This window comes from Triturus cristatus, chromosome 10, assembly GCF_964204655.1.
Source record: "Triturus cristatus chromosome 10, aTriCri1.1, whole genome shotgun sequence".
Classification (NCBI taxonomy): domain Eukaryota; kingdom Metazoa; phylum Chordata; class Amphibia; order Caudata; family Salamandridae; genus Triturus; species Triturus cristatus.
Window position 1 is genome coordinate 609,812,850 of NC_140593.1, and position 12,711 is coordinate 609,825,560.

Below are 12,711 nucleotides of genomic sequence, written 5' to 3' on the forward strand. Positions count from 1 at the left end.
AGCACATGCTAGACCCCAAGGGGGCTTTACATGCAACACCGTGACAGAGACAAATAGGAGGTTCCTTGCGGAGAAAACCCATGAATTAGAATAGTGACACATCAAAGACAATCTTCACTTATGAAACAGAAGTATAGGATAATCAGGCAGAAGATGTAGATTAGGAATAGAGGTAAAGCATAGAAGATTAAGAATATGTAGATAATGGCTGGTGACATTTGCCTAATTAGGGTTTTGCCCAAAAAGGCAGAGACTGATTGGAGGCAGTGAGGCTTGTTTGTGAAAATTCAATTTAGAGAGTTTCAAATTAAGGTGACTGATATTTCAAAGAATGAAGAAAGATCTTGCCTTGAGTTTTTGGTGTTTTGCATAATAGGATATTGTTGCTCTGAAAACCTTTGGAGTCACCAGATGTTATCCAAATTTTGATGTTGGTATTTTTGTTCTGCATTTTGCTCTATTTCAAAATATACTGCAGTATAGAACTTTAATGCAAGTATTATGCTATCATAATGTCTGCTTCTGATAATCAGTCTGGATGCATGAAATGAAATTATAGTGCATGCCACTGGATGTTGGAAGTTCAATTACAACCCTGGGCTGAAAAAAATTGCTGGAGATGACCACATTACTGTATTACAGTTTTGAAATCTGATGATAGGATATTGACTTTATTTTCCATAAAAGATGGAACTGGAAAATGGCCGATCTCACTCATTTGTTGACATATCAAGTAAGCATCCATCCTTATGGATCCAAATATATGGCTTGTGAAAAGCTGTTGGAGTGCATGGAAGTGGATGATGGGAGTTGGTGGGGATTGATACATTTGTAGAAATAATGACTATTTACTGCTGGCTAACGTCAATGTCAGACTTTGGAATTTAGTTGTTTGCAGTTTGGTTTCATGAAAAAGCTTCAAACAATCAAGATTCAACTACTGTATACTTGATGGATATCTTTGACAGCTGAGACCATTATGTTAAGTTGTGAACTTGATTTTTTATCAGGACACATATGGTTCCCGACTGAAGTTTAACAGCCAAGAGGTACCCCAACAGGATGCATGTAGATATGCGGAGACAGAATTTCCAATCTTCCACATTTGTTTTCAAATCAATAGGAATAAAGAACACCAGCAGAAAAAACTACCATGTATATTCATGCATGCTTTCCAGGCATGGATAAATCTCCTATGTTTAGTTGTTTTAAAGATCACTGAGCTATAAGTTAGGAAAAGAAGACACAAGATTTGTTCGCCAGAGTGACCCTTGACCCTCGGGTAGGTCACTTCCCCACCGCTACAGCTCCGCCTGTCTGCCCGCCTTCCTGCCTGCTCTGCTTCCTGGTTAGCGATCCGACCACTCGCCGCCTGCCTTGAGACCCCTTCTCTCTTCTGTTCCCCGTTTGCCAGGTTCGCCCCATTGTCTCATTTCCACTGTACCCCATGTACCTGTATCTCCCTCTCTCTTTTGTACCCCGTGTGCCAGGTTCGCCCCATTGGTTCACTTCCACTGTACCCCGTGTGCCTGTATCTCCCTCTCTCTTTTGTACCCCGTGTGCCAGGTTCGCCCCATTGGTTCATCTCCACTGTACCCCATGTGCCTGTATCTCCCCCTCTCTTTTGTACCCCGTGTGCCAGTTTGCCCCCTTGCTTCCCCTGCTGTGCCCCGTATGCCTAGCGGACTGCCCCGGCCAGCGCTCGCTGCCTTCGCGCCGTTTTCCCGTCGCTGCTTCCCGTGCGGCCCCGCCCCCTGCCCCGATTGGTTTTTCCCTCCCGCCTCCCAGCTGACCCCTCCTCCCCTCCCTCCCTCTTATGGCGACCGCTGCGCGGCGGAGTCAGTGACCCTTGACCCTCGGGTAGGTCACTTCCCCACCGCAACAGCTCTGCCTGTCTGCCCGCCTTCCTGCCTGCTCTGCTTCCTGGTTAGCGCTCCGACCACTCACCGCCTGCCTTGAGACCCCTTCTCTCTTCTGTTCCCCGTGTGCCAGGTTCGCCCCATTGTCTCATTTCCACTGTACCCCGTGTGCCTGTATCTCCCTCTCTCTTTTGTACCCCGTGTGCCAGGTTCGCCCCATTGGTTTACTTCCACTGTACCCCGTGTGCCTGTATCTCCCTCTCTCTTTTGTACCCTGTGTGCCAGGTTCGCCCCATTGGTTCATCTCCACTGTACCCCTAGTGCCTGTATCTCCCCCTCTCTTTTGTACCCCGTGTGCCAGTTCGCCCCCTTGCTTCCCCTGCTGTGCCCCGTACGCCTAGCGGACTGCCCCGGCCAGCGCACGCGACCTTCGCGTCGTTTTCCCGCCGCTGCTTTCCGTGCGGCCCCGCCCCCCGCCCCGATTGGTTATTCCCTCCCGCCTCCCAGCTGACCCCTCCTCCCCTCCCTCCCTCTTATGGCGACCGCTGCGCGGCCGCGCAGCAGACACGCGCAGCGGGCGCGCCGCTGGCGCGCCAAAGGCAAGCCCGTCTGCGCCCGTCCACGCCTGGACCGCGCCCAGCGCCAGTACCCCTGGTCCCCGAGAACACCAGCCAACACGACGGACGTACGACCCCACCACCCTCAACGCACTCAACCCCGGCCGGAACCACACCTGCTACCGAGCCACCCCGAGACGCACCCACGGACCTTTCACCTGCCAAGACTGCAAATTCACCTGTCTCCGGACCTGCACCGCTCCCGCCAAGCCAGACACCAGCAACAACCACCTCAAATGCATCCTGCTCAACACCCGCTCCGTCCACCGTCACGCCATCGAACTCTGGAACCTCCTCAACACAACATCGCCGGACGTCGCCTTCCTCACAGAGACCTGGATGAACGCCTCCTCAGCGCCCGACATCGCCATAGCCATCCCGGACGGATACAAGATCACCCGGAGGGATCGCGTCAACCAGATGGGAGGAGGCATCGCCATCGTACACAAGAACACCATCCGCATCTCGACCAACTCCGACGAAACCTTCACCACTGCCGAACACCTCCACTTCCAGATACACACCAACCCCAAGACCACCCTCAGAGGCACCCTCGTCTACAGACCCCCAGGACCCCGCACACAATTCAGCGACGCCATCGCAGACTTCATCAGCCCGCACGCCCTTCCCTCCATTGACTACATCCTCCTAGGGGACCTCAACTTCCACCTGGAGGACAACAATGACACAAACACCACCACCCTGCTGGACAACCACGCCAACCTCGGACTCAAACAACTGGTGAACACCCCCACCCACCACACCGGCCACACGCTTGACCCAGTCTTCTCATCCAGCAAGCACATCTCCTTCAGCCACTCCACCGAACTCCACTGGACTGACCACAGCTGCGTCCACTTCAGCTTCAGAAGAACCACGACCCACCACCACCCGCAACAGGTCCCTCGCCGGAGCTGGAGCAAGATCACCGCCGAGCAGCTCACAACCTCCCTCAGCCAGAACCCTCCCACCAGCACAACGGACCCCAACGAAGCAGCCAGCAACCTCACCAAATGGCTGACCGCATGCGCCGATGACCTCGCACCACTAAAGAACCCTCCCAGCAGATCCGGCAGCAAGAAAACCCCCTGGTTCACCGACGAACTCAAGGGCTCCAAGAAGAACTGCCTCACCCTCGAGAAAGCCCGGCGGCTCGACCAAACTACAGTCAACAGGAACGCCCTCAAGCACGCCACCCGCAAACACCATCAGCTGATCCGCGCCACCAAGAAGACAGCACTCAAAGAGCGACTGGACAACAACGCCCACAACAGCAAGGAACTCTTCAGCATCGTCAAAGAGTTCTCCAACCCCTGCGCCAGAAACAACAACATCACTCCCTCGCAAGACCTCTGCAACTCACTCGCCTCGTTCTTCCACCGCAAGATCGCCGACATACACAACAGCTTCGACGCACAGACCACGCACCCTACCACCGGACCAACGCCCGCCACCAACACCCTCTGCAACTGGACCCCAATCAGCACCGAAGACACCACCCGCACTATGAACACCATCCACTCCGGATGCCCTACCGACCCCTGCCCCCACCACGTCTTCAACAAGGCCGACGACATCATCGCACCCCATCTCCGGGACATCATCAACACCTCCTTCCACACCGCCACCTTCCCAGAGAGCTGGAAGCACGCCGAGCTCAGCGCCCTCCTGAAGAAACCAACGGCGGACCCCACCGACCTCAAGAACTACCGCCCCATCTCGCTCCTTCCTTTTCCTGCCAAAGTCATCGAGAAGACCGTCAACAGACAGCTCGCCGCCTTCCTTGAGACGAACGGCTCCCTCGACCCCTCGCAGTCTGGGTTTCGGGCCAACCACAGCACCGAGACTGCCCTGATCGGAGCCACCGACGACATCAGATCCCTGATCGACAACGGGGAAACAGCGGCCCTCATCCTCCTAGACCTCTCTGCTGCGTTCGACACGGTCTGCCACCGCACCCTAGTACAGCGCCTCAGCAACGTCGGAATCCAAGAGAAGGCACTGGAGTGGATCATCTCGTTCCTCGCCGGAAGAACCCAGAGAGTCCGCCTCCCCCCGTTCTGCTCCGAGGCCACCGAAGTCATCTGTGGCGTACCTCAAGGATCATCACTCAGCCCAACCCTCTTCAACGTCTACATGACCCCCCTCGCAGCCATCGCACGCCAACACAACCTCAAAATCATTTCCTACGCCGACGACACCCAACTGATCCTCTCCCTCACCAACGACCCCGCCACCGCCAGAGCCAGCCTACACGAAGGAATGAAAGACGTCGCCGAATGGATGAAGAACAGCCGCCTGAAACTGAATTCAGACAAGACGGAAGTCCTCATCCTGGGATCATCCCCCTCCACCTGGGACGATTCCTGGTGGCCCCCTGCCCTGGGCACCACTCCCAAACCTACGGACCACGCACGCAACCTGGGCTTCATCCTGGACTCCTCCCTCTCGATGATCAGACAAGTCAACGCCGTCTTCACATCATGCTTCAACACCCTGCGTATGCTCCGCAAGATCTTCAGATGGATCCCCACAGGAACCAGGAAGACTGTTACCCAAGCACTCTTCACCAGCCGACTAGATTACGGGAACACCCTCTATGCCGGAACCACAGCCAAACTACAAAAAAGACTCCAACGCATCCAGAACGCCTCCGCACGACTCATCCTGGACATCCCCCGTCATAGCCACATCACCGGACACCTGAAAGACCTGCACTGGCTCCCCGTCAGCAAGAGAATCACGTTCAGACTCCTTACCCACACACACAAGGCTCTCCACGACCTGGGCCCCAAGTACCTCAACGACCGAATTACCTTCTACACGCCCACCCGCCAGCTACGATCAACCAGCCACGCCCCACGCATCCGCAGAGTCACCGCCGGAGGAAGATCCTTCTCCTACCTGGCAGCCAAGACTTGGAACTCCCTCCCCATCCACCTGCGGCTAACCCAAGACCACCTCTCCTTCAGGAAGCAGCTCAAGACCTGGCTGTTCGAGCATTAACGGACCCCTCCCCCCCAGCGCCTTGAGACCCTTCCGGGTGAGTAGCGCGCTTTACAAATGCCGTGATTGATTGATTGATTGATTGTATGCAGATGTTATCTTGAACTGTCAATGTTTCGGTTTTGGTGTTACAGTCGAGACAGAAGCCTCGTTGATAGACAGATAGGATCATGCCAACTGATATGTGTTTGGGTTATTACATGGAGAGTCATTACTATGCTTTTGGTGGACTGCAATAAGAAACTGTATAGTATTTATTGTCCTAAGCTATATTTTTTTAGCAGGGGAGTAAATTGACTGTTTCTTACTGCATCAGGAAAATTGCGAAGGGTATTAAGTTATTTTTATTTAAACATCAATAATGAGTATTAAGTAAGATTTTGAGCTGATATTTGGAAGGCATAACAAAAGTGAATTGGGGATTCATTTTGAGCAATCGTTGGGCCAATATGTGTTGGTATTAGTAAACATACCTGTGAGAAGTGAGTTCATGGAGGACGTTCAACAAGATTAGTTTGTATATTTTTGTCAGTGAAATAACTGGAAAATTCCATACAATTCCCGTTGAAAGGGGAGAACTGATAGTTTAGGCATTGGGCAATTCAGTTTTAAAAATGATTCTGAGATGGATTGTTACATTGTGTTTTTAATTTTATGGGCAAAAGCATTTTTCTTGCAAGACTAAACTGATCTTATAGAGGCAAAGAGGTTTATATTGTCTATCTGTAGTCCTTATTTACATTTTTTGATGAAATAAGGAATAAGGAATTCCTTATTAGGATAAGGGTCTCTAACAAGCCAAGGGTTTGTTTTGGTTACCGATTGCAGTGATATTGTTGTTGAATGAGATTAAATGATGGCACAACCAGTTAACATTTATGGAGGTTTTGCAGGTTAGTGAGGAATAACGTGAAGTGGCTTGGGGGTCAAATATTGTTCTGACAGTTGGTAAAGCACATGATACTTGGAAAAGTAATGAATGGTGAATGGCTTTAGTATGTACACTCATCCCAACATGTGCCCCCAAAATAATGAGAGAAAAAATGATAGAGCTAAGTCCAGCTTGGATCAAACATGAGAGTTAAGCGGGTACCCTGGATATCGCTTATGTTTGTTTTAAAATCATTGCCAGATATTCCATATTAAGCCAACAGATTACAGTTTGAAATAAGGAAATTTGACATGTGAACATTTCCTTACATTTCTTTGTTGATTTGTCTTGTTGCTGTGGTTATTGTTGTGTGGGCCCATTTAGTTATTGTATATACAGGAGGAAAATATCTGCAATATGTATACACTATCTCCATGTACTCTTGTAATTCACTGATGACAGCATCTGCCAACACATATTTTGCTCCTTTTTCACACAGTACATCTATGGCTTTCTATTGCTTAGTTTATTGCAAAATATCAATCAGTTTCTCCTGAATCGTCTCATTGTCCAGCAGAAATTGTCTATTCCCATGTTTCTTTGAAGCTAATTCGACAGAACATAATCACTTAGATAACATTACTAACTACTTGGTCACAAACTCATTATTTCCACAGCATCTAATTCCCATTTCCTGTGAAGCTTTTACATCCAGGGTTTGAAGTGCACTGGACTGCTTATTAACACCTGGTTTTTCGTGGGCAGAAATAACACCACATAACACATATTTAAGAGAACAATCAGGCGCCTATCTATTTCAATGGCTAAGTTTCAGATGAAAATCTTTTACCTCACTAGTTTGTCTAATCAAGCCGAACTCCTATCTGACTAGTGATCCAGTAGTCCTGGAGGGAAGGCAGAATATCCACTCCAATTCAAGAATAATGATTGGAATGGCTGAATATCTTTGGAGTTCCCTGGAAATACAGAGATCTAGATTCTGGAACTATCTGAACTGTTACTTGAGATCTGAACCAACTGCCTGTTATTTAGGAAACTCCAGAATCAGAGGGGTTCAGGGCCATCAACAAATATGGCATCTATTAAAGAACACTGCAGTGGAGATTTGTTCTTTGCACATTTAGATACTAATGAAGCCAGTCTAACTTCCAATAATCCTTCATCAAATTAACCAAAGAGGAAGCAAGGTGATGTTGTAGTATTCTACAAAATCTTTCAATATCTCATTGAATGATTAATGTTTTGCATGACCAGAATGGCTAGATCAGAGGCAGAAAGTAAAGTGATATCTTTGTGACGGTTTGAGCGAAGGGGCCGCCGTAGGCTCACGACAACAGTTGCTAAGATAGTGGTAGTTAGCAGTAGACATTTTAATGAGAGTTTTTCTACTGACAGATCTTTGGAAGTAATTGCACTCTTAAAGCCGAGATCCGGCCTCAGTAGGCCTGAAAAATATATATTTGTTTTGATATATCAAAGCCCACTGTAGTTGAACATTCTCAGCAGCTGAGTAATATGTATGTGTTGTGTAAAACTGTCACTGAGAGGCAGGAGCAGTGAATACCAGTTTATAGAAATGACAAACATAAGGTGCTTTCCATTGTTTCTATGTCATAAAGGAATTCCATGTTGCTCTGAGAGGGCTCAGAGATCCTGTCAGTGCTGCGCTGGGTCTCCGCTCCGATGGAGAGCAGAGCACCCAGCTTTGAGCAGATAGTGGAAGGGGAGGCACAGAGGGTGGTGGGGGTGGTTGGCAGGATACCAGGTACTATTTGTATGCAGCTGGCTAAGCCAGGAGTGGATTGAGGAGAGGGTGGTGTAGATGGCAGCCACAGGTCTTTTTTAAATTTGGGTGGGATTGATGTGGTAAATACAGAGGATGGTGAGGGTAATTAGCAGGACACTAGGTACTTTGTAAATGTTTGGGTTGGACGCCATAATGAGGGTGGTATGAGAGAGAGGCAGGATGTCAGGAATTCTTTATTTTGGGTAAGGGAGTGGAGTGATGGTCAGAGGAAGGTTGTTGTAGGTGACAGGACGCAATGTGAAACTTAGGGAGGGCAGCTCAGGCAGGTTAAGTCATGTTGTACAATGGCACCCATGGTTTCTCTACCCCTGATTTGTTGTTGAAAGCACAGGCAGATGATTTAGGTGGGCTATACATAACATACGACTTCAGAAGGGTAACAGTGAATAACAGATGTTTTTACCTCAAGTTTCTTAGTGAGATCCAAGATAACTACAGTTTCACTGTGAAGGTCTATTTGAAGTCACTCACCCATTCATTGCTACCCATCCACAATTCTATATGTGTTAATATTGACTTTGAAATTTAAAAGCAAACACACAGTAAGTCAGTAGATAAAGGAGCTAACATTGCATCACACGTGAGAGAGCAGGCACAGATGAATGTACAAGTCACAGGGATCACTTCTAACCAGTACATGATTCTATTTGGACCATATTCATGACTCATAAACAGAGTATGCATATTTTAGATTTAGATACAAATGTACATATCCTGTTGATTATAGATCTTTTATTAGTGGAGTATCTGGTCCAATTTAAATATGGAGATAGAATCTCGCATTTTCCACTAAATGATTTTTTATGTGACTTATGTGTTCTCGGCCTACTACACCATATACAACTATACTGATATTCAGATATACTTTGTTTATGGACACGGTAAGCGTAAGGAACCTGTCATTACTCAGTTGTACTGCCATACTTTCACCTATTTAGGTTTTATGGCATAAATATCACTTAGAGGCTGAGTATTGTTTCCTTATTGACCCAACCATGAATGCAGTGAACACTATGAAAAACATTTTGCCGTCTTGTGAGAATATCTTTCTTTTAAAAATAATTAAATCAAAATGTAAATAAGCATGCAACTTTTTCATGCTCACACTCTTCCCCTCCCACTTTTCCCTTTCCTGCTTTCTCTTTCTCTTCTCGAGTTTTTTTCCCCAAGCTTCTTTGTTTTCTTTTATCTTAAATGAAAAAATCTTTGCAAGCAGTAGCATGAATGCTCTGTTAGATCCTTCTCAAAATACTATGTGCATTGTTCTAAGTTAAATATTGAAATGAATACATATTAATGGGTTTTCAACCCGAACCTTTACCTGCTCAAAGCAGGGAAAATGTCCAAATAACAAAACGCCCGCAAATGGAGAATAGGAGTTAATGTGAATACACAAATTTCTACATGATGCCATTTCTCAGAAGACATATGGTAAGTGCCTGGCATTTCCATAACTCAGAAATACCAACACCACTGGTATTGGCAACTCAGAGTCTGGTACCACCAATGACGTAGCCTGACATAAATTGTTATGCTCCGTGGTGTTTTTAAGAATTAAAAAGTACTTTCAGAAACATAGCCTTGCCTAATTTATCATGACATATGTTGATTATTTAATTGACATTCTAAATCTAAGTCATTTAGTATGTTTAGTACACTTTGAACATTGCCTCTGTCGACCCATCTTATAATATGAACAACTAAATTATAGAGTAAAAATTATATTTTTCTTCGCTTCAAATTTATATTTATTTATAATATTTCATGCATGTTCAGTAGATAACAATCAGAATAATTAATTTGCTTTGATTAAGGAATCCAATATATATTTAAATAACGTAAAGGGAAGTGTGAGGATACATTAATAATTAACTCTTGCTTGATTAACATTTCTGATATGCAATAAGGAAGAAGGAAATCATACTGAACTGTCAACAACATATTATTACTATATAAATTAAGGTGTTATTTTTTTTGCATCTGCTTCCTGGCGTTGTTCTGTTGCTAGATCCTGCTGGCACTGATTATCTGAACAATGAATCCTTTCACATCTCCTGCACTTGGCAGCAGTTGTACCTGGTTTCTGCCTTTCCAGCCAATAGTGATCTCGTCCCGGTGACTGTGAGTGGAGTGCTCTGCATAGATGCTGAACTTGGATTGCCATGGAAAAGAACTGAGAAGGGTCTGGAAAGCTTCAGCTGGAAAAAAAATGCAAATTGTTAATACAAGTTCTTCTGTCAGTGCTTCAAAATGTGTTATGGTGAATAATTGTCATTACATACAGTGTATCATATAAAGGAGTAAGATACACTAACTAAATTGTAACATTCCAGTCCAATCCATCACATGTTGCTAGGTTGTGTCCTAAAAGTATAATTTATGTTTTGTTTATTCAATAAAGTAGTTCCTTTTTTTGTTTTTACAAACTTTTATCAAGGGATTTTTTTGTTGTTAGTAAGATTATATTAATGTCATTGGTCATCCTTACGTAGTGGGCCGTACAGATAGGGAGCAGCCAGAAAATGAAAATACTTCCCCCACCCACACTATGGCCATGCCTCTAAGGCACTGAGTGAGAGAAGCAGGGGGCTCCGACTACTGCTACGAGTTAGTACGTAAGAGCTATTCTGCTCCTAAGAACACTTTTCTTGCAATTTCTATCTACTTTTTTCTATTTTCTCTGCTTTCTTTTTCTTGCCAATTATTTATCTTCTCTCTCCCTTTCTCTTTGTCCTTTCTTCCCATTTTTTCAAAATTTCTCTTTACCGTGTCTCTAACTTTGTTGCTCCAGTGCCTGCTTTCAAACCCCCACCTTTTATCTCTACCAGGGCATACTGATGGAATTTTATTAACCAGCTTCCTCATAAATAACAGACCATCGGACCAAGAAGCAACCCCTTTCGTTGCTACTAAGGTGCTGGATGCTCATGTTGCACAGTACTGCCAACTGTTCTGCAGCAATCATTACAGATAAGCAAACAGTTTACCCTCATGTTCGACCTCCCTCCCGGTGTCATACAGTTGAACACAGTGCAGTCGGAAGAGCGCATATGGCTGCTCTGCTGGTAATCTTTCTTCAAGGACCATGATACTGTAAGGCAATAGATAGTATCTTTCAATGCACTGTGTGCACAGAAGACACATACCCTCTGGTGAGTGGGAGAAACAGGCAGTGCTGAAGAGCTTATATCACTAGATAATACAAGAATCGATGCCTGTTTTCTCCCAGGGAATATCCACACTTGGATGGAAAGCCCACCCTTGAAGCATATTGGTATCATCCTGTAAGGGAAAAGGTAAGCTTTAAGACATCTTTGAATGTCTTGAGAATGAGCAGTGTTTCCAGCATCAAAAGCACAATTCTGGAAGAAGGCAGAAGCATTATCTCCTGACTAAAGTGAACATCTAAGAGAACTTTTGGAAAGAACAAAGAATTTGCATATAGTACAAACTTGTCTTTGGGGAAAAAACACTTAAGGCTTAGAAATGTAACAACTTTCACGAAACAGCCCAGGAGAAAGTGACAACCACTGGAAATGCCATCTTCCAGGTAGCATGTTTCATGTCTCTGGTGTCCAGATGTTCGAAGGACAACAGGACAAGATGATATTTCCATTGTGAAGAAATTTATCACGGTATCCCTAAAAGTGATACTTGAAAACAATGTTCTTAGGGAATCACCAAGCCTTTGGAACTTTCAGTAGATAATGAATCGAGGCTTTCACTTGAGTTCTGGACATATCCAGTTTGGAAAGGGTTGGTGCTCACCCGTCTGGAAGATGTCAATAGAAAATGATTTGTCTTCAGACACAAAATCATTATTAAACAATGTGGGAGGTTGGTGTTAGCTTCATCGAACTGGACTCCAGTGAGCTGCTTGCTTTCATGTTGTACTGTTTTGATTTACGTTTTCTGCCCCACTTCTACTCAGTGCTCAGAAGCAATCACAAGATGACAATCATCGCTTTATAAAACATTGAAGTAAATAAAATAAAAAATCTGCATTAAAATTCTCTGATTAGAGTATGCAGTAAATTGAGTAGTCAAGGGCATCCACCTGAAAATCCTTCTGTCACACTAATTGACAATAGATTTCAAGAGTGAGGGGAGAAGCTTGGACACCATCGCCTTGGTAATGAGATATTCATATCTGGCGCAGAAGGCAGGGAGGGTGTAGTTATTTTTTTTTTTAAATATGTCCTTCCTTCCAACAGACAGCGGGAAAGGGCCAACTTGGTTCTCCATTGCATGAGGCAAGCGAGACCACCAAAGTGTTGCAGCAGAATCCCTACTGGTCAGGCATCTTGGTGTGGGACCTTACATGCCTCTTTTTCATTTATGGGACAGAAGCTCAAATTCAGGCTAATTAATGTCAAATACGTCATTAGACCATAACCCCTCGATCTTTGTCCCCGTATTGAGAGACTTCATCAAGCAAAAGGTATCAATATGTGAGAAATGGTGGAGGGGGGGTGCTGGGGGTAATCTATGAAAAACACTCTTCCATTCCATTTCAATTACACATTCTGG

General features: G+C 45.7%; 1 protein-coding gene across 1 annotated transcript in view; it reads right to left on the reverse strand.

Moving 5' to 3' along the window:
* The window catches only part of APOLTP (apolipoprotein lipid transfer particle homolog), a 1,292,669-nt gene that overhangs the window by 220,094 nt on the left and 1,059,864 nt on the right, over positions 1-12,711 (reverse strand). The window contains exon 56 of the mRNA XM_085632129.1: positions 10,258-10,379. Coding sequence (XP_085488255.1) covers positions 10,258-10,379 — 122 coding nt within the window. The remainder of the gene's footprint in view (positions 1-10,257; positions 10,380-12,711) is intronic.